General features: G+C 40.1%; 1 protein-coding gene across 1 annotated transcript in view; it reads right to left on the reverse strand.

Annotated features, from left to right (window-relative positions):
* suclg2 (succinate-CoA ligase GDP-forming subunit beta) overlaps positions 1–24,285 on the reverse strand; it is a 92,639-nt gene that overhangs the window by 23,493 nt on the left and 44,861 nt on the right. The window contains exons 8-9 of the mRNA XM_054616804.1: positions 22,249–22,410; positions 20,870–21,012 (exon numbers count right to left, since the gene is read on the reverse strand). Coding sequence (XP_054472779.1) covers positions 20,870–21,012; positions 22,249–22,410 — 305 coding nt within the window. The remainder of the gene's footprint in view (positions 1–20,869; positions 21,013–22,248; positions 22,411–24,285) is intronic.

Raw genomic sequence — 24,285 nt, forward strand, 5'->3', positions numbered from 1 at the left:
AAACCACTTTGCTATGAATTGGACTCAACAATTGGAGCCAGTGTAGGTCAGGCATATTATTCATCCCCAGAGGGTGTCGTGTCACTGCTGACAGGAAGACATAAATATTTCTCACCCTCTTCACCAAGGGTTAATGGCTGTCCATCAGGCAGCAATGAGACATACAGGCCCACATGTGACTGGTGTAGACACACACAGTATGGGCACTTTCATTGGAAAAGCAAGGTCACTTATGGAAATGGGGAAAAATAAGGGAGGAGCAGAAGCCTCATGAGGCAGGCACAGACACTCTGCTTCGGCATGTTTACATGGACACAGATACGTGGATTTAAATACAAAATCCCACCCACACAGCTGAAATATGCATGCAAATTCTGTGCACCCACACAAATTTGAGTGGATACTTTTTTTGCTAATTCAGACTGAGGCTTAACTTAAAAAGTTGAGTGTGGTTCTGTCTTGCTGTTGTGTGCTTTACTCTGCTCAAAGGATGAATTATTTTATTTAACTGAGGAAATGCATAATAGTTGGGGAATGGCATACATAATCACCTCGGAGACTGGGTACAACAAACCAGCAGCTGAATATAAAAGAGCCAACATTTCCCGCTTTGTTCCTAATGCTGCACGGCCAATCAAAATTAATTTATTCTAATGTATGCACACAGAAGGTCAATTATCCAAATGATTCCAGTTCAGATTGCACCTGATCTTGGGAGCCAATGAGCCATCGAAAGGGCAGATGGGTGTGCTTTGCAAGGCAAATTATTGACCCACCCCGCTTTTTTGTCACCTCCTCACCATTTGCATGTCTAAATGTGCAGGCTATCTACTCACCTTTAGTGAAGTGCATTCCATTAACGGATAAACAACTTAGCATTTAACTTGTGTAGGAGGAGTAAGGCCACAGAACAAGATCCTGTATACAGTAGATGTAGCTATGGTCAACTGCTACAAAAAAAGACACCTTAAGCTTGTTTGACCAAAAGCATTCAAAAGGTAATAAAGATTTCCTTGTGGTTCTATTAAAGTGAGCACAACATCATCTCGTCTTTTAAAGGTTGGATACAAAAAAGGTTGGATACAAAAAAATGGAAGGTATTATACTGATTAAAGATGAATCTGGTCAGATTTTACTGTAGTAATATCAAATTAGACTATAGTCTGCATATTCACATCGCAGGCATAAGGAAATTTATCCTGCAGGGCAGGTGGATTCTCACAATGTAAGAAGATCACGCAAGAATTGTGGGATTTCCCCTCACGTGATAATCCATCTTCTGCAACCTGATGTTTAGCTTGAGATTCAATTAAGCAGGGCTGGACAACTATGCCTTATGATTTCTGCGATGCAAAAAACAACAACAGAATGTGAGATTGCTTAATCAGCAGAAAAAACGGAGGAATTTGAGACCAACGCCGTGACCACCTAAAATCCAAATCCCACATCAAACAATGAGAAGTGCAGCGGACTAGCAAAAGCCTTCAACAAACTATCAGACGTGCAACAATATGGAGCCCTAAAAAAAATACAAAGTTTCATCAATTTCAACATTTCTAATATTTTCTTAGTGAATAATTTAAATTATTTTCATCCATCACATGATCAGCTAGTTTTCCTGAAGTCAAAAATGTGCTTAAATCAAAAATCACAGAATTCTGAAAATTTCTAATGGAAAACAGAATAAAGAAAAACATAAAACTGATTTTATAGGGGCAGAGATTATCTTCATATGGAATTCTCTATCTTTGCCGGTTCCATCTAAGCCACGGCAGCCATCCAAAGGCAATGACAGATGTTTTGATGTCACTCAATTAGTATTTTAGAAATCGATAAAATAGACATACTTTGCTTTCCACCCGAGGCTTCTCATTTCCTTTTGTTTGACTTCTTATTCCTCATTACTTAGACCTGCGAGGTCTAGGTAATGAGGCTCTAAATTGTCAGAACGCCCAAACCTGGATGAAACAGATGGGCACACTGAGGATATAATTAAAAAAATGCCAGACATGGATAGATACACTGATTGGGTATGTTGGCACGCTTATCCTACACATTCTTGATGCAGTGGGAGCTATTGAATGAAATTTTCCCATGTCCTCAAATCTCATCAAATGGAGAAGTGGTCTGCTCTCATATGCAAATGTGAAGGACTTTAAGTCATCTTTCAGGGGAGGGGGGCGACCAATGGCTCCAAGGCTGACATTTGGCCCTGCAGAGTTTTGATGGAGCTCTCCAGAACAGAGCAGCATATCAATTAGCCATTAAGGGTTTGCTCAGGTATTAAGAGGGATCAGAGAAACCAATAAAAGCCTCGGGAGGAACAAGAAGCAGCTGAATAGATTCCAGATCGATGGAGGTCTCATCTAGGGGCTTGCCCCATGCCAGTAAGGGCATACAAGGTGGACAAATAATGAGATCTTTGAACTGCAGGTGCAGGCTTAGGCCATTATCCTAATGAAAACCTTAGACCTTCAGTAATTTAACTCTTTCAGTTTTTCTTGTGAACGTTTGAGAACTGTACGTCCGAGCTGGTAACTATCCATAACCTGATATGTACCAGGTCATTATTCCTAGTTAGAGAAATAATCCATCCTTACTTTTCTTTGTTGCATTATCCTAGCCAGGGTTAGAACACCGTACAATCATGTGTAAAAATTCTAAAAATGCCAAAAAAATGAAATAAATAAACAAATTAATTGGTTGGAACCTATTAAAATCAAAAATCCACACATTTTTGCTCTTTCATGTGAATGGTGACTGATGGCGATGATGTTTGATTACACTAAAGAAGTGTTGGGAAAGGATGTGTGGAACTACGCTGAGCTGAAATTCATTACAATAAATGATCACAATAAATATGAAATATGGGAGTACACTTGAAAATATATTCCAATACAATGGAGAATAACTGTTCAAGAAGTTATGGACTATATTTATGGACTCATAAACCTTTATCTTGTGGTTAGATTGTTTTGTCAACTACTGATTCCAAGGTCAAGAATGAACTGTCAATCTCAATGTTCATGTGTCCTCAGAAAAAAATGCCCAAAAAGTGAAATTTTTCTCTGAACATTAAAACAGTTCTACAGCTGAAAACAGAATTGTGAAATGTGAATGATGTACATTAGGGGTTATTCACTGCTGCAGGGGAGAGTGTCACTGTCCAGTATATTGGCTTCATGTACCCTATGTTGTTTAACATTTTAACTACGACTTTGACTTGCATTCTAAGCAACCACATCGATATAATCCTCCGACTCCTCAAGCACACACAATAGCTCTGAAAGAGTCAAAGCAGGGTCAGGGGTGTCTTCAGTCCCACATCTCATTCGTTCTGCCACCCACTGTAGTAAAACTCCACTTAATTCATTTTTTTCCAGTCCATAAACCCTACCTCTAGCACCTTTAAAATCATCGGTGTGTTCTCCACTCCTGCCTTCAGTGAACCAGTGAGTGAGGTGCCACACTCGCCTCCAATCCTCACCTCTGCAAATAAACTCTTTTGGTTCCATGAGAATAAATAGGAACACCCCCATCTTACCACTCTATCAACCCACTGTCCCATATACCAGTCAACCATGGATAGCTTGGACAAGCCTGCTTTTGTGTGTGCGGCTGTGTGTGTGTGCGTGGGTGCATTTGTGGCAGAAAGCGAATGGAAGTCTTCTCCAGCAAGATGAGCTCCAGTGATTACAGGCTGGGACAGTTTTCTAATTATTCTGTCAAACATCAATCCTGTGGGCTGATGCAGGCCGTCCTGTGGCCTGATGGACAATGTAATCACTGCTGGAAACCCCTCCATCCCCAACTCCTCCACCCATTTTACCGCTCTCTACACCAGTTTCGTCTCCTCACCCACTGCACTCTTCTCTCTCTCTCTCTCTCTCATTTTATCGCTGTTTTCAACACAACTCTCTCACTCACTCCCTCTCTGTCAGTGCTCTTCTACTCCTCTCCTTTCTCTACAAAATATTTCAGTCATTTTCATTTCATGCTTGCTACAACAATAAAGGACTCTGTGGCTCTAAAGGATAAAAACAACAACAATGAATGTCATAGGAGTGTTAAAAATGATATAGCCTTTTGTAGGAGTAAGGAAACAATCAAACAGTACAAAAGACGTATGGAAAACAAAGGGAAATAGGAGAGACAGCGGAAAGGAGCAAGTTCATGTTACGCTGCTGACGTCTACAGACTGAATCTAACATTTATATGGTCAACATTTACGGCAACTGTGCACTCTTTGAAATATGGACATAGTCCCCCTGACGTCACCCATAGGTTTAAGGCTCAAAGTGGGTGGCTCCTTTGTCACCATCTTCGCCTAACTCCTAGCTAATCCAAAAATGGGCAAAGAGGTGGATAATGGTGAAGCTGAAGCTGACCCGGGTGACACAGCAGAGGAGACAGCTAGCGGCCAGCAATCTGAGACTGCAATTATGCCTAACTTTAAGCCTGACTAAAATTGAAATAGGGGATTTAATTAATGATAACTCACAAAAGGTTGGTTTCGGCATGTTAGTGTCTGTGTTTTTTAGGCCTGGCGAAATATGGTATTGTTGAAGCAATAATCTGTCAAATTATTTGACACAGTACTACACATTAGGCTTCATAAAAGACCAACAAAGTGGCAAAGCGCTTTTTCTACATTAACAATCCTGCTTATCGCTTCAGGAATTTCAAGGACAGCTAGCTAGCTGGCATTTTTGATGGTTGTTGAATGTAAATAAAAGACAGCTTCAAACTTATCACCTCTAATGATCTGAGTGTGGACCTTCAGGATCAAGAGCATGTGAAACTAATGTTGGCTCAGGCAGCTACAATAGAGAATCTTCTAGCTGCCCTATCAATATCTGATTCCATTAATCAATACGCAAACTACATTGTTGAATTTAATGAGTACAATCTTGTTTAGGGTTGATTGCAAATACAATCCCATAATTCAATTTAGAGAAAATAACCACAATTTAATTTGCAACTGCCATATTGCCATTAAACACTGCAAATGCAAATCTCTTTGTTCAGCCCTATGTTCAGTAAACAATACTATGAGAAAATAATCATGTATATTCAACCAGCGAAGACAATTAAAATAAGATTATTCAATACTGTATCTCATGAGGCGATTCACTCTTAAATATTTTAAACTACAACTCTCAGAGTCTACAAAGGGAACACCTGCATCAGCATTTTTGTCTTCAGATGGCTGTAAGTATATTATTAAGTAAGTATAGTATCAGCCATAGTATCAGCTAAAGGGGGGGTGTTACTACGTTACTACAGCTTGCTTGATGTTGTGGATGGCAGATACCGATTTTAATGCATTATTTGGTTTAATAACCTATAATGCAAGAGTTTAATTATATTATTAAGATTTTCCTGTAATTGCTGTAAATTTTGTCCCTGAGGGACATAAAATTGAAAAAAGACATCCTTGAACTCTTTTCAGCAGAATGTCAAAAGACTCATCTCGTGTCATTCTATTTGCAGAAAATCCCATCTTGTTGTCCCATTCCATTTGCATGCCAGGGAAATATCAACATGTCCTCGTCTGCCGTTTATCAGTTACTTGCTGTTCTCTGTCAAATCTCATCTCTCTCCACTCCATTACTTATTATATACAAGTCAGACCTGCATACTCCGGAGAAACAAAAAGACAACGCGTTTAACCTATGTAACCCATAGCTGTAGGTGTGACCGGCATAAGCCATAAGCCAACTTCCACAATGTCGAGAAGGATTGTTATTATCTTTACATCATATTTTATATTTATGGACGTCTTTATTGGCTTTGTACAAGACCAATAAAGACACAAGTTAAGTATAACATGCATTATAAAGAAAAGAAGGTTGAATATCCTGTAAATAATTTGATTTTATTTACTTAAATGAAGAATTTTAAGACCTCCTGCTTCCAAAGCATCTCAAAACGAATTGGCCTTCTTTGTATAAAACCTAGACCTCAAAATAGTGATTTTATCATTGAACTATATGTGAAAGTCAAGGGATGGCGTGCCAAGTTACAAAAATTCAGAGGTGCACGACCAAGCGCCATGAAAAGTATCAGCATCAAAATATACTTAAAGTACCAAAATTAGAGTTCTTATTATGTTGTATGGCCCATTTGAGAATAATATATTTTATTAGTGGATTAAAAGCGACTGTCTATCGCTTTAATGTTGAAGCTGGTAAATGTGGAGCTACTTTTCATATTTTTTGTATACATTTCTTATGTTACTTTACAAAGTGCTGGGAAGCTTGTGAATTTCCACCTGAGGAACAATAAAGCCCGAGTGGTGTAATAGCATCATTATTTATTTATCGATTATATTTTATCAGACTGCAGGTAATTAATACGCAATTCACTTTAGCCTGAGCAAATGAAGTGCCGCACCTTAGCCTCAAACATGATAAGGGTATCTTCAAGCGGACGTAAAATAGCAAGACAAGATCAAAGTTCTGATTAGCTCTTTGAAATGTAATGCTACGCGATTGATTGGACAATCCAATGAGGTCGATGCAAGTCTGGATTGGCAGGAGGGACGCTATAATAGCAAAGACATATAATTCACAATCACTTACACTGGTGTGGTAGATGCTCCAAATGAAGACTGGAGTGGGTATCCAAATGGAAACTTGAACTTCTTTAACAAAGGCATTTACCAGGATCCATTAAGAACCCATTAAGGTGAGACAACATTTAGTTAATAGTGGGTGCACTAGTGCACAGTTACATCCTCACAAGTCTCAGACAGCCCTTTACCTTTATCAGGAATTAACTAATAATTCCGAGAACTGATAATTGTCTATTATAGGGCTGAAAATAAATCTGAGTATCACCCATACCAACACTGGAATGGCATTGAACAAGATGATATAAGAGGAAATGACGGGGGGCACTCTGTAAAAGGTACTAGGAAGTACTAAGTATAAGGACGGTGTGGATTCTAAATGTAGGACAATATAGTTCAGAAAATGACGGAAATAAATTTGTGGTTGTATATTTAGAAATAATATAGCCTGAACGGAACTTCAGTTTTTTGGGTTTTGTTTGGCATAGTTTTCTTCATGCAATTTTCTAGTACTAAAAGTACACTGTAAATATGCAGTGTTGACATATTGAAATTTTGTGAATATGTAAAATATATCTGAAAAAATGTATTCTTCAAACTACTTTTACAGTCATTTTTTAGCATTACTTCTGCTGCCTTTCAATCTTCTCCCCTCCTTAATGGTACTTCTCAGTTTTCCCACTGCAAATATCTCACCCATCTGTATCCTCCGATGGCAGTAACAGATATTGACTGAGATAACAGTGTAGGAGAGCCATGTTCTACATTGCCTCTGCTGCTTGGTGAACAAGGCAGACTGCTGCAGCAGCACTCAGTCAACTTGGACAGCGTACTAGGTACTGAACTGGATCATATGATCTGATACCACTTCTTCCCTTCGGCTGTCAGTTATCAGGAATGTGGGGACAATAAGATCTGGATAAGGGAAATGTGAGGCGGTACATAATGGTTGAACAAAGAAAATATAAACTCTTGCTTCATTCTTGCATATCTATGACTGTGTAAATGCATGGACGGTTTGATACAGGCAGTAAATATGAAGTATATTCAAGATCATTTTCCTTATTTTGTCTGCAGCTTATGTATAACGCTAATATGTGTTTGTGTACGTGGGTATGCTGTGAGTGCCGACCCTGAGCATTGAAATCAATGGCGATTTCTTTGGAGATGTGATGAAGTGAACGTTTCATGTGAGCCACAGCGTCTTTCCATTATGCTCGACAATAAAGAAGTGCGCGGATCAGACAAGAAGGTCGTATCAAATCAGGCCTGGAAAAGCCAATTACACTGACAATAATCTCTCACTGTACTGCTGCCGGCATGTCTTGCCATATAAAGCAACAAATACCTGAAACACGCAGAGAGTGTGTTTGTGTGTGTCTGCATGTGTTAAAGAAACAAAACAGATTTATAAATGATTGCCCATCAGGCTACACAGAAAGGAAGACACATTTTTGGTGCCAGAATTAGATTTTCTTTCTGGTTGGTCTATTGAATATTTAGGAAAATTCAGCTAAGTGAGATAATCTTAATCTCACCATTACAGGACAAAGATTTGATGAAGCAAAACATTACTGCTGCCCTTGAAAGTGTTATACTGAGAGTGTTATGGAGGCGCATAGTGAAGAAGCGCTGGTTTAAAAAGGGCCGGTGTCTCAAACCATAACCCTGCCCAGAAAGCCAGGGGGCTAAAACAAGAGAAAGGGCAGAAGGGCTCTTGGATTTCAGAAGTCAGAAGGTTAATGTGGGTTGTTAGGGAGCCTTGGGCCCAGTTGGAGCCAACACAAACTTCAGGAGTCTGAGCACAAGCATATAATCCACAGACTGGAATAAGAAAACAACTGGATTCATACACAGATACTAAGTGATGCAGATTAAATATGTCCACATGGCAGACAATGATAAACACACAAAACAGAAAAAAAATCCCAACCTAATCTTAAATGTACTCCTCTATTCTGAGAGTTGCTTGGCACCAAGCATCAATGCTCATTTTGATTTCTCCATACTAACGTGTTAGTGACCTTGTGATATGCAACATTTATTTTGATATTTATTTACTTACAACTGGCATTAACTGTTTTTCATCATCTTCCACTTAAACAAAGCATTCATACGATATGCTGAGGATAGTACAGTAAGGTTATGTCTGCGCTGTGAGCAGTACGATTTTTTCCACGGTCAAATAAATTGTGCATTTTTATTTGGCATTTAACGCTCAACTGATTTTACATATAAAGGTCAGTATACTTGTAATTGGACCGTGAAAACTGTTGTATAATGTCTTCTGTGGCACTGGAGGAGCTTTCCAAAAATAACCCTGTCCAATGGAAGACGCCATTGAGTTGCATTATCGGAATTGTAGGATACCACATTTAAGGAGCGCCACCCATCGGGACAAAGGAGGGATACCTGGGCCTGGGCATGCTTTGGTTTTAATTATTCTCTTCTGCGAGTCACCAAAGTTAATGGAAGTCCACAAATTGTTATAGCATCCTTTTACATGGAAGTCGACAGGGGCATCAGATATTATTCATCTTCCTTTCAATCCTCAACAGCCGATATGATGCAAGAGTATATCTGAGCTCTGGTTAAATTCTATGACTTTTCTTAGTTGGCTTTCATTTAGACTGCTAATTCATTTACAGGCACATTCAACAGCTATCATTGCACCTGTGTTTCAACGACGCAAGCTTAACCGCTACATACAACTTTAAAAATATCACCCGCATTAACAGCCCTAGAGGACAGGAAAGGGTACACTGTTTGTGGTGTCAGTACACGGCTCAGAGAGCACAAATGATTTTATCAACTGGGTGTTTGAGTGGCCTCACATAATCTCCCAGCATGTGCACACAGAAAGTAAGCGCTAGGGGAGCATGACCTAAGGGGGGGTCGTATAGTCACACGTCTGCTGCAATCTCTCTTCTTAGCATTAGATATGGCTGTCTGTGATGCTCCCGCAAGTCTTGGAGCATGGACAGATGGAGCGATGGAGAACTGGAATGGTGGCAAAGGGTGGAGTGTTGACAGCAGATGGTTTTGGATGGAAGGAATCTCCATTTATAATTCAGAGAAGGGTAGAAAAGCAGTTTGTAAGGATAACACTGGCTAGCAGCAGCATGACACATATAGCATGATGCATTATCGTGGGTTTCTGATCCATGACTGTGCTGAAACCATGTGTGAGGTGCACAGCAGAACCGCCGTTCCAATGGCATGATATTTATAGCTGGAGAGAATCGTGGGTTGGTGATACTGCCAAGAACACTGGTGTAAGTAAATTTATTCTCTGAGCGTCTCTTGGTTAGTGGTGGGATTGGAAATACATGCAAATGGATGCAATAACCATTATACAGGACCTGCCTCAGCAGCAAGTACAAAAGCAAATAGAGTAGAGAGCAGTGGTTGCGTTAGACTTTTATTGTCTGTCATTTTGACGGAAAAGGGTTGTAGAAATTCTACTTTAATCTTTTATCTCCCGTCATTTAAATTGTTTATTATTATAAATAAGGGCTTATTTAAAGGCAGATCCTTTGATTTTAATGCAATACACTTAGCCAAAATCAGCAGATATATCCTTACGGTCATATAACTGTACAATCTGTGTGTGCAATGAAAAATAATCCTGCCTATGCAGTTATTTTACATGTCAACACATGCAAAGCAGATTTATGATTATTAATTTTTTTTTCCCATAGTTGCCTCCCGCAGACAACTTCTCATGGGCATTATAATTGTGTTCACCAGACTCTCAGAACACAGGATTTCTCCATCTTCTAAGCACTCACACGTGCTCCTTTTCGCACCAGTGGCGCAGCTGCAGCGCCGCTGCATAAATGCACTCCAAGGCCTCCAGTCCGTCAAAATGACAGACGGCTTCAGATTTTTCCTTCATTTTTTATTAGGTAAAGGCAACGTCTGGTAGAGAGTGATAACCACTACTGCAACAATTGTGACTTCTAAAACTGTGCAACAGAAGTCAAATTTATTTTTTGTCTGTCATCAGGTGAAGAGGAAGAAACATCAAACAGCTCTTATAGAGGCACATGAGGATAAATGAAGGTCTTCGTTGCTATGCCCTTCCTCTGAGTGCTCAACTTCACAAGGGCGCTCAATCACACGCAGTTCCCCTCCCTGTGGCATCCAAAGGCCCTATCTGATCGCTGGCTGGCTCCCGCTGGCCCCATGGTGTGAAGCAGGTGCTGCGATGACAAATCGCTCCTGGCAGCAATAAGAGAACAGACAGAGCAGAGCTCAATTAGCTCGAGCTCCAATCCCAGATCCTCTATTGATTTCCAACGGATGAGGAATGGCAGACAGGAGAAAGCTCAATCAGACATGCCCATGGGACTGGTCTCTATGTGTGTGTGTGTGTGTGTGTGTGTGTGTATGTGTGTGTGTGTGTGTGTGTGTGTGTGTGTGTGTGTGTGTGTGTGTGTGTGTGTGTGTGAGTCAACAGGGGACAAATTGGTGCCAAGATAAGGTGCTGGAATGATGCGAATACATTAGCAATCCATAGTCTTTATGCATACATGATGGTTAAGTAACCGTGTTGTCTACTGATGGGACAGTAGAAAATGACAAGAGTCTTTAAAAGCCTGCCGTGCTGTCCTTACTCAGAACAAATGGAGATGAAGCCAGACAAGGCATTGGTTCCCTGAAGGGCAAATCAATCTGACAAGTCATCAGCTCCAGGGTGCATCTCTAGACAATACCTTCACTTACTCAAATGAACCTTCACAAGAGGAATGAGGGGGAGAATGAATGGATTCTGACAATCCTTCGCTTATGGCATGACCCTCCTTAGGTGCAAAGTGTACATTTTTTGCCCAAATTCATAACATGTGCATGCATTTGTTATATGGACCATGACATTGCAAGGATGTGTGAGGACTATGTATTGTATGAGTTTGGGTTCAAGAGTTTAGGCAATCTGTAACTTGCGTATACATGTCAGTGGGGGAGAGCGGCGACACATGTGTGAAAGATAGTTAGCCAGTTTTGTTGTCCCTTCACTTGTGATTGCCCGTCTCACTAGACAACTATTCAAACTAGAAGTATGTAACTTGCCACAAGGCCAAAGGGGCCTGTGAAATTGGAAATATAAATTGATTCAAATGCATACCACTAATTGTGTCTCAATTCATCTCATTCATGCTCTCTGTTTCTCTAGTATACTTTCTCTGTCTTTATCTGGAACTTCTTTATTCTGTATTAGAAACACCTTTTCACCAAGCCAGCTGCCATCCAACCCACACTCTGGTCAAGAGCAGCGTTGCCTTGACCCATTTGGATTGACTGAAACAGTGTTATTTTAAAAGGGTAATCAGTCCCCCAGAAGACAATGAACTAGCCTGAGGCAAATTATTGTAGAAAATAAAATACTAATATTTGAAAGGCTAAAATAAAAAGCAACTAGCCAGTATAATTACTGTAATAATGTAATCTAATATGTTCAGCTATTTAGCATGCTTATGTTTAACTTTAATATATATTCATATGTACACTGCATTCAAAAGTTAGTAAATCTGCTCCATAACTGAAATAATTTTACGTTGAAGATTAAGTTGATGTAGTGAAAAGGGAAGTGTATGACAATAAACCAACAGATATTGCAGATATTGATATTTTTTTTCTGACCAATAGTTGATACTCGTTCAACGATCATTAACCCTTAACTGACAAAATGAGTGAGCTGTTGCTTAAGTGCCTAACAAGCCGCAAATGCAACAAGAATTGATCCACAGCCGTGTTTAATCCATCATTCTTCCAGCATTGCAATCATTCAGCTGCAGTGTATGTGCAAAACAGGCAGTCCTCAGGTCAAATGTCCGGGAGAGTTAGCAGCCACATATTACGTGCTTTGTCCGAACATATTCAGACACTTTCTTAGTAAGTCTCCAACCCATCAAATTGTTTAGTTGCCATGTTGTCAGCTGTGTGTCTTCCTGGCATTCTCTGTCATGGTTTTAGCCATTGTATTGCAAGCCTAGCACAACGTGACAGAGTATCCGGTCGAGAGAAAGACAGCGAGTATGAAGTTAACTGTGACATTATAGATGAAGTCCCCTGAAGACCCAAGCCAAGTTTCTGCGTCTTGCTTGCCAACTGTTGATTAAAGAGAAGGGGGTTGACCCCGGAGTTAGCTACAACTCTGACTCAGGCTCACTTTAATCTACTACGAGGAACTTCATTTGGTGTTTAATTTAGCTCCCTGTAGTGTTTCCGAGCATCAGAGTCCCTAAAGAAAATCTCTCATTTGACTGCATCAGGGTCTGTTTTAGCGTGGTTTTCAACCCAGTGGCACAGATGACAAGCATTAAGAATAACAATATAAAAAGAGCCCATCTTCTCGCTGATGGTCTCGATTACTTCTCTTGGTCATAAATAGGCACCAGTGTTTAACTGACATTGTTTCATAAACAGTAAAAAGTTCCTCACAGTAACTGTATGGTGGGCTTTTTTTTTAAATTCCCAATATTTATTTTAACTGTTATGACTGCTATCTGATACAATCAAGCTGTCAAAATTATTATTCCCGGTTACCAGTTGGATCTTAGTTAATAACATCCCAAAAGTATCATAGCAATTTTTTCAAAAATAAAATCACATAACCACCCCTTATATTAGTAACTGCCTCATGAGGCATTCTGTTCTCAACAAAAAAATCCCGTGGGATTGAATCTAAAGGTTAAGGAAGCATTGTTAAGTCAATTTGACCTGCCCTACACATTCACTCTTCACAAAGAGATACTTTCAGTGTGATCTGGAATGTTATCTTGAGTTACAATTGAAGGGTGGATGTCATAACATAGAGAAAGTCAAGAGAAATGAATGAATGTGGCATTCATATGCACTGCTGTATTTATTAAACCTAACTGTGGCACATATGGGGGCGGCTGTGGCAATAGTGGAGAGCAAGGTAGTTCTCCAATCAGAGGGTCGGTGGTTCGATACCCGGCTTCGGCAGTCGATGTGTCCTTGGGCAAGACACTTAACCCCAAGTTGCTCCTGAAGGCTTGCCATCGGTGTGGACTGGATGTTGCATGAATGTTAGTTAGAGTCTGATCACTGATCATCAGTGTGTGAATGGGTGAATGATATGTAATATACTACTGATTGTAAGTCGCTTTGGATAAAAGCGTCTGCTAAATGACTGTAATGTAATGTAATGTAACTGTGCTGACAACCAATAGGCTAGATTGTAAAAAGACTATAAAGCAGCTATAAAGGTTGCAGAGATGGAAATTCTTTATATACATTGCATCTATTGAACAAAGTCGGAAAAAATCTACAGTATGATTCCATCATATTATAAAAACAGTACAGACAAACACAAAATATAATGCAAACAATTGCTGTTACATAAATCATGTATCCATAAAAAATAAATAAATAGATTTTATTTAAGTACTACCATCTCAACCGCTCTGCCAATCAACACTTCTAAGCAACAGACCCGCACCTACTGTCACTTTAAAGTAGAATCACTCAGTTTTTCAGCCCCTATAGGCTTATTCATACAATGTAAATAAGATATTTGGTAAACAAATATACGTCTTAATCTAAAACTGTTGCTCTGTCAACAGACATCAGTTAAAATCAGTAAAAATACACAATGGATGCTGGCAGTAGTAGAAATGATTCACTAAAGTAGATGATTTGCTAGAAATATGAGTGAGCGGTTCATCTGATATGTCTACATGACACATACGTTTCTGACTTCACGGAGCAATGACCGTCTATAGATGTGTGATTCACTAAGGCTGCACAACTGAGTTTTGAACCTTTGCCCTATACCTTCAAGACTTTCAATGTACAGCCTTGAAGTCTAAACCCACAAAAGACATATGCTCAAAACTGAAAGAAAACACACAATACATAAAGAGTGTGTCCATGTGTCCACACCAAGACCAATTACATTGCATCTGGATCTTAATGAGTACATGTCAAGGACTAACGCAGGGTCAGCGCATTGGGTTTAGCCAATAGCATAAACTTCCCTCGTTGTTGCAGTGATATTGAATGTACTAGAGTAAAAGAGGTCCCACAGTGGACAAAAAAACCCCAAAACAATATCTGTCACTACATAGGCTTTTAATGCACTGTAAGCAAATCTGCAGGAAAACTATAATAGAAGGTAGAGCCTTTTTCTTATAATGTCAAACCAATAAAATGACCTGCACAGCATATAACTGAAAAAAAGAGGAATTTATCACCTGGAGAGCCACTTCTCCGTTAAAGAACACAAACCCCCCAACGCTGTCTGCCGGTTACAAGCAATGTTCACTCTTTCTGTGGTCTGACCCCAACATGGCAGCCCCAGTGTGTCGGCCGGACTAAGTACTCGCCCCTTCACTGCTGGCCTCCTATTTAGTCCTGTTGCAATATTCTGCACACTGGGAATGAACTCCATTACCATGGTTACTTGTTTTCTGCTTTCCCTCCTTTTCTCAACCGCTTTGCATTGCTTCTGTTTATTACACAGGGAACCAGCATCTCCCACTGGCCCTCGGCTTCCTGCGGGAAGGTGATTTCTTTCCCTCTACAACAACACACCATGGGGCCGCTCACATCACAGGTGCCTTTTGTGATTAAAAGTTGTTGGGGCCCCTGAGGGTACAGGTTGAATGTATCAGACCCCAGAGGATCCGTGGTCCACCCAACAAAGTCTCACAAAATCATGTGGGTAACAATGGTGTATGATGTGGTTGCAACAATACAAGTATGTATTTGCACTTATTTGTGTGTCTACACAATGACTGAATGAGCTGTGCTGTAACACCCACAGCCCTGTAACATAGTGTCCATCTTTCCTGTGCAGCATGAATACAGCATGGTGCCCTTTAAACAACATATTTCTGTGGCTCACCTGGCCTTGACTAGAGCCTCCGCCTTTCAGCGACTCCATACACATGTTGAAGCACATTAGACATGGACTCAGACATCTCCATATGGGGACAAAAAAAGGCAGTGCCATGGGCTCTTGTGGGATTTAGCTAGAAGGCATGAAACTGAGGGAAGCTCCTCACATTGACTTTAACAGGATTTAGCTAGATGAAAGGCTACAGGGAAGAAAAGAGAAATGCAAAGAAGCAGATAGGGAGACTGAGTCCCTGGAAGAAGGAGAGGAAAAAAGCAAAAGAGAAAATAGTTAGATGGCAGACAGGCAGGAAGATGCACTGGGGCACCACTATAAATGCTCAGGTATGTATCACCATGCAAGTAGTGCTGAATAATACCAATAAAGATACTTTCATAGAAAACAGAAGATGGTGTTGGAAATATGGCTGTATCGAATATAATATTTTTTTACATTCAACGCTTCTATTTAGGTTTTCGAATGAAGCTTTGAATGTTTGTTGCCATATTTTGTGTCATTACCCTAAATAATGGGTAAAATATGATTTTGTGTTCTTGTGGTTATAGAAATGTAATTAATGGTGCTGTTAGATTGCTACCTGGCTGACTAGTTAATTCAGACTATGCCACCCTTTGTGTGAAGCAAGCCGGAGAGCCAACAGTATGATAAATAATTGGGAAGTTTTGGAAATGATTAAATCCATCTTTTCTTAGTAAGTTTTGAATTCTGGACTGAGAAAAGACACAGCGACAAAGACTGAGTGCAGCGTCGCTCGCTGTGTGTGAGAGAGAAAGAGAACAAAAGTGAAATTGGGACTATATGGCACACAATGCTTCTGTAAGTTATTAATGATTATTTGAATGTCGGAGTTCTGAATAAAGCTTTAAACTATTCTGTACAGCCCTAGTTGGAAATACAGCAATATTTGTGCCTTCCATGTAGAGGGGGAGATGGGACTTGGAGTTGGCCTGTCTCAGGAGAGTCACTGCAACAAGAAGGAAAGTGGTTTAAGTGGGACCAAAGGTGAGTTAAAGCAGAACCACTGAGCTGGAAAGAAGAAAATAATGTATGTAGTTTTGCTTGAGGGCAATGGTGGCTGAAGCACTAGGGGACATGCATAATAATCCCTAAACGCAGCAGCAAATGAGAGAGAAAAACGAAAGATTACACACTCACAGGTGAGCTTCAGCATTCCAAATTGAGATCACACACATGCCAGGGGGAGCTGAAAAGATGTTTCGTGATCAACAGCACAATTATGCAACAACATTAACACATGCTTATAAACACAACTCCATATCTGCCCCGGAGGTGGGTCACCCAGCTGAACTAATGCTAATGTGCCAATCTGTGCCAGTTTCTCCTGAGAGAGGAGCCTTCCCACTTTGCACGCCTGCTTTGCCCTTAAGCAACGCAGCAGCACGGCGAGCTAGAGCAGCATGCAACAAGCCTACAGGTAACAACTGAGAATGCAAAAATGGGCACTTTTACACAGAATCATATACTGCATTGTATGAATGCAGTCACAAAATCCCAGTTTGTGATTATCTAAATATGATAATATCATATGAAAATGGTGAACAGATGCACATTTGCCACTTGACTATTAAAACTTGCTCTAGTTTTTTTTCCTAACAGTATGTTTTTATTCTTCCTCCACCTAATTTTACCTTTTTTGCACTCACAGAAGCATTGAGCAGAACGTTCTCACAACGACAGAAATGGGACTCTGGCTCTCCGCCAACATCCTCAGTAGAACAAAACGTTATTCTGAGAGGGACAGACTCTACCCACCCTCAAAACCATTTTACTCAGTGTTGTAGGAATACTGTGGATTCTGTAAAAAAAAAAAAAAAAAAGACCGATTTTGTTGATTGTGAATAGAAACACAAATTCTGATAGTCAGCAGATACAATTGATCCCCATTGTCATCCTACTACAGCCAAATGAAGTTGTGGCAATTTAGTTTATATTAATCAAGACTTTAGTTTATATTAAATTGGGTTGATAATCAGGCTGCTCACACATATATACACACAGACACACACACAAGCCAGCGCAGTTCCTCACACCTGTATTTTTACCAGCATTCTTCTGTATGTGGTTATTAATGGTTTTGCATATTTTATAGACGTTAAGATCGCTGGTTTGAATGGAAGTAAAATATAGGTGTGACGACACTGCATCACAAAATATGATAACATTGGAAAGAGAACTGTGTATATATATATACACATGATATAGTGGTGAGCTTTATACGGACATACACCAACAACAAGGGTGTGTTTTAGAAAAATGTCATCATTTACTCTAGCCTATAAAAATTACAGAAAACTGCCTTAAGCCTTGAGAAAAAAAAATGGATGTCGAGTTGGACAAAACATCCATCTGCCACTTTCTTTGCGGCACAGGCACAAGGCAATAACGAGGTTATTTGGCTGTTGGTATTTGCTGCCTGTTCCTGCTTCGTGCCTACAGGTGATGTGAGGAAAACATTAATAAATTCAGCCATTCTGTCAACAGACTGTTCTACACTCCGATAGGAAGAAAGTGGAGCTATTTATTTTAGCATGAAAAATAAATATGTCCCGCTTAAAAAGCCGGGGGCCGAATTTCAAACAAGAAACTGAATGGTCGAGTACACCCAGCTGAGCTACATAACATCTCACATATTAAACATGCTGGGCTAGACACTGCTTTATGACTGTTTTTTTCTCTCCCTATCATTTCATTTAGACTTCTTTGTTTCCATTTGGTTCTCACTTCACATACAGCACCTTCATTCCATCTGTTTTCTCTTCCCTTTCTTGCAAAAGAATAATAATGTTTAAGGGTAATAAATGCTGTAAGAGAAGATACTGGAGAAATTAGCAAACAAGAAGAAGGAGGCTTTGTCATCTCAGACTCCGTCTCTGCTTTTCAGTGCCAGCAGTACACTCGCATCACTTCCACTCCTCTCAGCACAATGAGCCTGAGACATCAAAGTGGAGAGTGAGAGGGAGAGAGCTGGGAGAGACGGAGGGAGAGAGACAAAAGAGTAAGAAGCATCTGAAGGAGGAAGACTGAAAGAAAAGACGGACCTCAAAATACCCGTTTTTGTGGAAATATATGCAGTCATTAGAGCAGGATTTTTTCTACCATACCGCCAGCTTGGCCGCTGAATGCACTTTTCCACAGCATATAAACCATTCACACCTCCCAGTCAAAAGTCACTGTACATACAATAGCATATTTTCATGTATGCAGCAGAACATTAATGTCTTTCCGTACAGCCGCCATCAAACTCACTTTATGCAGTACCACTGGAAATGAGCATCCTCATAACATATGCCTTTTGAAAAGGTGGAACAATAATGATGTGAAATACATGTGAACCAGTCCGTCTGGGACATTCAAACAGTGAATAGATTCACAACAAAGGGTTGCACAGTTAAAGTTCATATGCACTGATTGCCCCCCCCCCATAACTTATTGGCACATGGAATCAACAATTTTGCCTTATCATATTCACCTACCCTGTGGAATGATTTTAATTTCAAATTCTGCTCATATTTTTGAGTTTAGGAGTCCTAATTAGTGGAATAAAGAACAAAAAAAAAAAATGCGTAATGCTAATGAGCAGCTCTCTCTCTCGCGCTCTTATTGTGAAATGATTAACATTCCCTCCACAGATCAGAGCAGGTTTCTCGGCTCCCTTGGTTGAAATGCTAATGGTGCTTCCAACCCAGCTTAATGTCAATCCTATTCTACTTTTTTCCCTGTTAGGGAGGAGCTCCCTGTCTCTATTTCCATACACAGCAGCAGGAGGGACAGACAGCAGGCTTACTCCCCCATCTGGATCCAGGGAATCAGCCCAAGACAGAGAGAGAAGGAGGAACAGGCACAGAGAGGAGTATCCTCTTGTCAATGCCGGAGTTTCTTTTTTAAATGTTTTTTTAGAGCGATGCAATGAATGCAGACTTTAAAAACTGATTTTGCTTCAGCGGACCTCCACCTTTTAAAAGGGTTCAATAATAACAATAGATGATGGGGCCCATACCGAGCGAGAGTGACAAGCCTTTGTAGTTTCTTTCTCCCCTATTGATCGCATTTCTTTTTATCCACCATATTCATTTTTATTTCCCTCCACAGACCATCGAGTTGTATTCACGTGAGGCCAAATAGAATCTACACACAGTCGAAATCGGAGTGAGGCAATGTATCACCTGCTGGGGTGTTAAGGTTGGTAGGTTTTTAACATTCATCTACAAAGGTGTGCAACATGGGTCTGTTCGCTGCTGTGCCATAAATATGAGGCAGAACCTTTGAAAAAAGGCTTCCATTTCCAGACCTGCACAGCTAACACTGAGTCGTATGAGAAATTTTACAATGGTGTATTAGATGAAATTTAGTTTTTTAGTGAATATGTATGTAAGAGCAGACTGTATCTGTTTTCACAGCTTCTCTCTCCATGTTCTCTGGATGTTTGAATTAAAGAAGCTAGCATTATTCTAATAAGGTTAGAAAAGCAGACATGTAATGGAAAAGTGTGAGAGCTGTGAGATGCCACCTCTCTAGTAGATTTACAGATTGCAGTTGAATATGTCAATTTACAGGTGAGTAGATTTCTTTTAAATGAGATTGAAAATAATTTTTGAAAGCATTTCCTGCCAAGTGAAATCAGCATGTGTAAATAACAGTTTAAAAAAGGGGCAGAATTTGAATTGGTATCAAATGCTACTCTGTATTACAACCACGCCTTGCCAGAGACGCTTACACAGAGGCAACCGGAGATCAGTCCAGGGGTGTGGTGAGTGACAACAGCGGGGGAATTAGCGGTGTGATGACTGTCAACAAACAATCTGCACTGAGGTATTGTTACAAGGCTCATATTGTTTAGTTTGGAGTTAAAAAGCTTTCTGAACATAGAGCAAAATCACTTGTAAAACACCTCAAGCTGCCACTCATCCCGAGCTGAAAGATTTTCAGAAGCATGCTTTGAGTTACATTTGTAGTAATGTTTGAATTACATATGAGCCTCTGTGGTGGGTTTTTAATGCATGTGTACGTGTGTGCGGATGCACATGTGATGACAACTCTCTAAAAGCAGAGCAGCGATTAATCATGCCTCTGAAACTGAAAATGATGGCACATAATCAGACAGACTCTCTCAGTGAAACATGAACATATGCCAAGGTCCCTAGTCTAATGAGCGCTGTTGTCTCAGTGACAAAGCACTAACCAGGCAGACAGGGCTTTATGAATGTTCTGTGACAAGATACATGACTGCAATATCAAAGACTATTCGACAGGTGGTAAAATATGTTTTTTTTACCCTGACTTTTTCTTTGTAAATCTGCTTTGAGATAAGGGAACCATTTGGCTCATGTGTTCAATTGTAACAATCAAGCGTCGCCAGAAAAAAACCACTTTGAACAGTTTGTTCCTACCTTAGGGTCGGCAGTCAGCAGCTTGAAGGCCTCGTACACCTGCCTCTCTTTGACTCCTCCCCCCAGGTCCAGGAAGTTAGCTGGCTTTCCTCCATGCAGGTCAATGATGTCACATGTGGCCATGGCCAGACCGGCTCCATTCACTGGAATAAATTAACCGTCAGTTCAATTTATATGCAAAAATGTACACTGAAATATATATAAAAAAAAAACAGACACTTATTTAGTCAAATGGAAGTTGCCTTTTCAGAGAAAGAATTATGGTGTCCGGTGTAACCATTTTATACTTTTAGTGAGAGTTAATGGTACAATAGCTGTACAATGGCATGATGTATTTATTAGGTATAATCAAGTTAAATCTGACCATTAAGTACAGGTTAATGTCAAATAATTAAAAGTCCCTGAGAGGAAAGTGTGACACCAGCAGCCTTGAGTAAATTAAAAAAACATTACCTCCGCTGAAGGAAAGATGACATGTACTGTACGGACACTCAAAAAGGAATCCAGCAGTAAATCATCAACCAAAGAAGAATGTCAAAAAGATGTCACACTGGAAAAGTGAATCGGTTGGAAATCTTCTAATCAGAGATATTCAATGCCTCAAGTCGAGCAACAGAGAGAAAATTTGACTATGACTCACCTCCCAACTTTAGAGAAAAAAAAAAAGAGTCGATTCAAAGAGATTCTGCTACGCTTTTTTTTGCGGCCTGTCATAATTTAGCAAACTGCCAGCTCGGGTACCCTGCTGAGTTGTGGAGGAGCCAAGTGCACAAAAACGTTTTACCTCCTTTTGTCTTAGCCAAGCTAGACTTGTGTCTTTGCGATTCTCCCCAACCGAGGTCTCAATAAAAGGGAAATTTGCTTTAACAGCTGCCACTTTGGTGACTTACTGAGCTCTCAAGGAAGCTGCAGGGCCTTAAAAGCTGCTGTTACTTTAAAAGAGGCCGCGGGCTGGGGATTCAGAAGGGGGGGGTAGCGCTAACAGACATCTAATGTGTTTATGAGGCTACGGGGTGAGGCGCGAGAGCACCTGTTAGTGCTGCTGCACACTGTAAAAGCTTTGATTTATGACAAGAGAGGGGGCCTTAATGAGAATGCTAACAATCTGGCTCACTGGAGACTTTCTGGGCGGATTATAGCTAATTAGAACGCATTGGTTACAGGAGCGTTCCTTCTGGACTCCTCAGAAAGCTGCCTGTAATGTGGACTGGGGGAGAGCCCAGGCTGCCTTTACTTTTGACTAAGTTTTAACTGTGTCCGAGCTTTTCACTTATGCGACTTGAGAGACGCATTAAATCCTGATGCCAGGAGGTTCGCGTATGGGAGAATTATTTTAATGGCTGGCGTGTGTGTGCAGGAATTGAGTTCTGTTTCCATACCAAAGCAGGCAATGTTTCCATCCAGTCCGATATATTTAAGGTCCCACTTGGCTGCTTCAGTCTCTGTGGGGTCGCTTTCACTCATGTCGTCCATGGCGAACACGGATTTCTGACGAAACTCGGCGTTGTCGTCAAAGTTGATCTTAGCATCAAAGCAAACCACTGGAGGAATGAGGAGATGATAAAGACAGAGTTAGGAATGAAGACACGCAACAGAGGAAGCACAAAAGTAAGAAAGAGGGAGAAGGCAAGCACAGCAAGGGAAAAGGAAAGAGGAGGAGGACTTCAGACGAAAAAAGTCACCTAATTATCATTTCTAAAACCTGAAATTAATGAACTGAGGGGTGTCCCCTCGGCTTTCTGGTCTTAATTATCTCAGAGGTTGGCTCACTAAGGCATGTGTTTTTGACACTGCCTCTTAGGGATAGACCATTATAGTAAATGGACATTTCCTTTACACTTCAAAGAGAGTGCATTTCAAAGAGACCGTGCACACTCATGAAGCTACCTGAAGAAATAGCAGACAAAGAATCTAATAAATCAGTCAAAGGGCTATTGTCTACACAACAACACTTAAATAGTGACTGTCACTTAAGGGAACAGTTGGACATTTTGGAAAAGTCTATTTAGATGAGAAGAACAAAACCACTGTCATCTGTTGTCCGTACAGTAAATATGTAGCTGTAGCCAACAGCGGCTTAGCTTAGCTTAGCATAAAGACTGAAAACAGGGGTAAACACCAAGCCTGGATCGGTCCAAATGTAACAAAATAATAATAAGTCTACCAGCAACTTTAAAGTTTACTAACTTATGAATCATATCTTGTATAATTCATGCAAAATCATACATGTAAAACCACATTGACGTATTAACGGGTAAGGCTCAGTGAGTCTCGTTATTGTGAGGTTGCCAGGCAACTCCTGGAAACTCCAGGAAATCAAGGTGCCTGGCCAATAAATATCAGATCACATTACCACAAGTAAAACTGCACCTGTTTCCCCCTAAATCCAGTCTTTGTGCTAAACTAAGCTCACAGGCTGCTGATGCGAGCTTCTCCCCAAAAAATATTAGTGTGGTATCAATCTCTTTATCCAAATAAGCATATTTAAAAAAAAAATAAAAAAAAATATAAATCAGTTATCTGTATACTTTCAACCACTGAAATTACAACTAGTATGGTATCAATTATATTGCTATTTATTTCTATAAAACCTTCAGCATCAACTTTTCTAATTAACTTTTCTAATGAGCACATTGCAGGTAAACAGACCACCACAAGTAAGAGTGAATAAATGTAATAAAATATGAAAAAATGGGAATTGGCTCTGAGTGCCATACACAAAAAGAGAAACATAAACAAATATGTAAATAGACACATGGTACAAACAGCAAACACTCTGCTGGGACTGGGGAGTAGACTGACTGGTTCTTCCAGATATAGACGCTCTCCCACCACACAATTCTTTTTTTCAACACATGCATTACTGCTGTTCGTCTACAAAATTAATTCTGATATTACCAAAAAATTCCACCCTTGAGAAATTTGCCTATCAAATACACGTCTGCCGAATGCCTGCTGGAAAATGGCGGCTCTCACTTGTGATGTGAACAAATCGAACCAAAAAAACCGAGATGATTTTAATTTGAAGCTTGTCTACAAAGCTTGCCTCAATCACCGCCAATGCTTCTTCCTGCTGCAAGCAAAAGGAAACTCATACCTCTCAGTGAAGGAGTCATTTTATTCATTAATATTCATAAGAAATCATGAAACAACAAACACCTCTTTTCAATCTTTGATAAAGCATACTTTGAACAAGTATCTGTTTTTGCGGCGACTAAATAACATCAAAGAAGTGATGTATCTTCAGCATGTTGTAATGCGTCTCGATAGGACACATCACAGTCAATCTTTGTTCGACGCCACAGACGAGACAATCTCTCTTATTTCTTTGGGAGAAAAACAAAGTTCAGTACGAGTTCAACGAAAGCAGCATCAAAACAGCTAGAATATGCTTCGTGACAATGTATAATGTCTTT

This window comes from Anoplopoma fimbria, chromosome 17 (genome assembly GCF_027596085.1).
Source record: "Anoplopoma fimbria isolate UVic2021 breed Golden Eagle Sablefish chromosome 17, Afim_UVic_2022, whole genome shotgun sequence".
Taxonomy (NCBI): Eukaryota; Metazoa; Chordata; class Actinopteri; order Perciformes; family Anoplopomatidae; genus Anoplopoma; species Anoplopoma fimbria.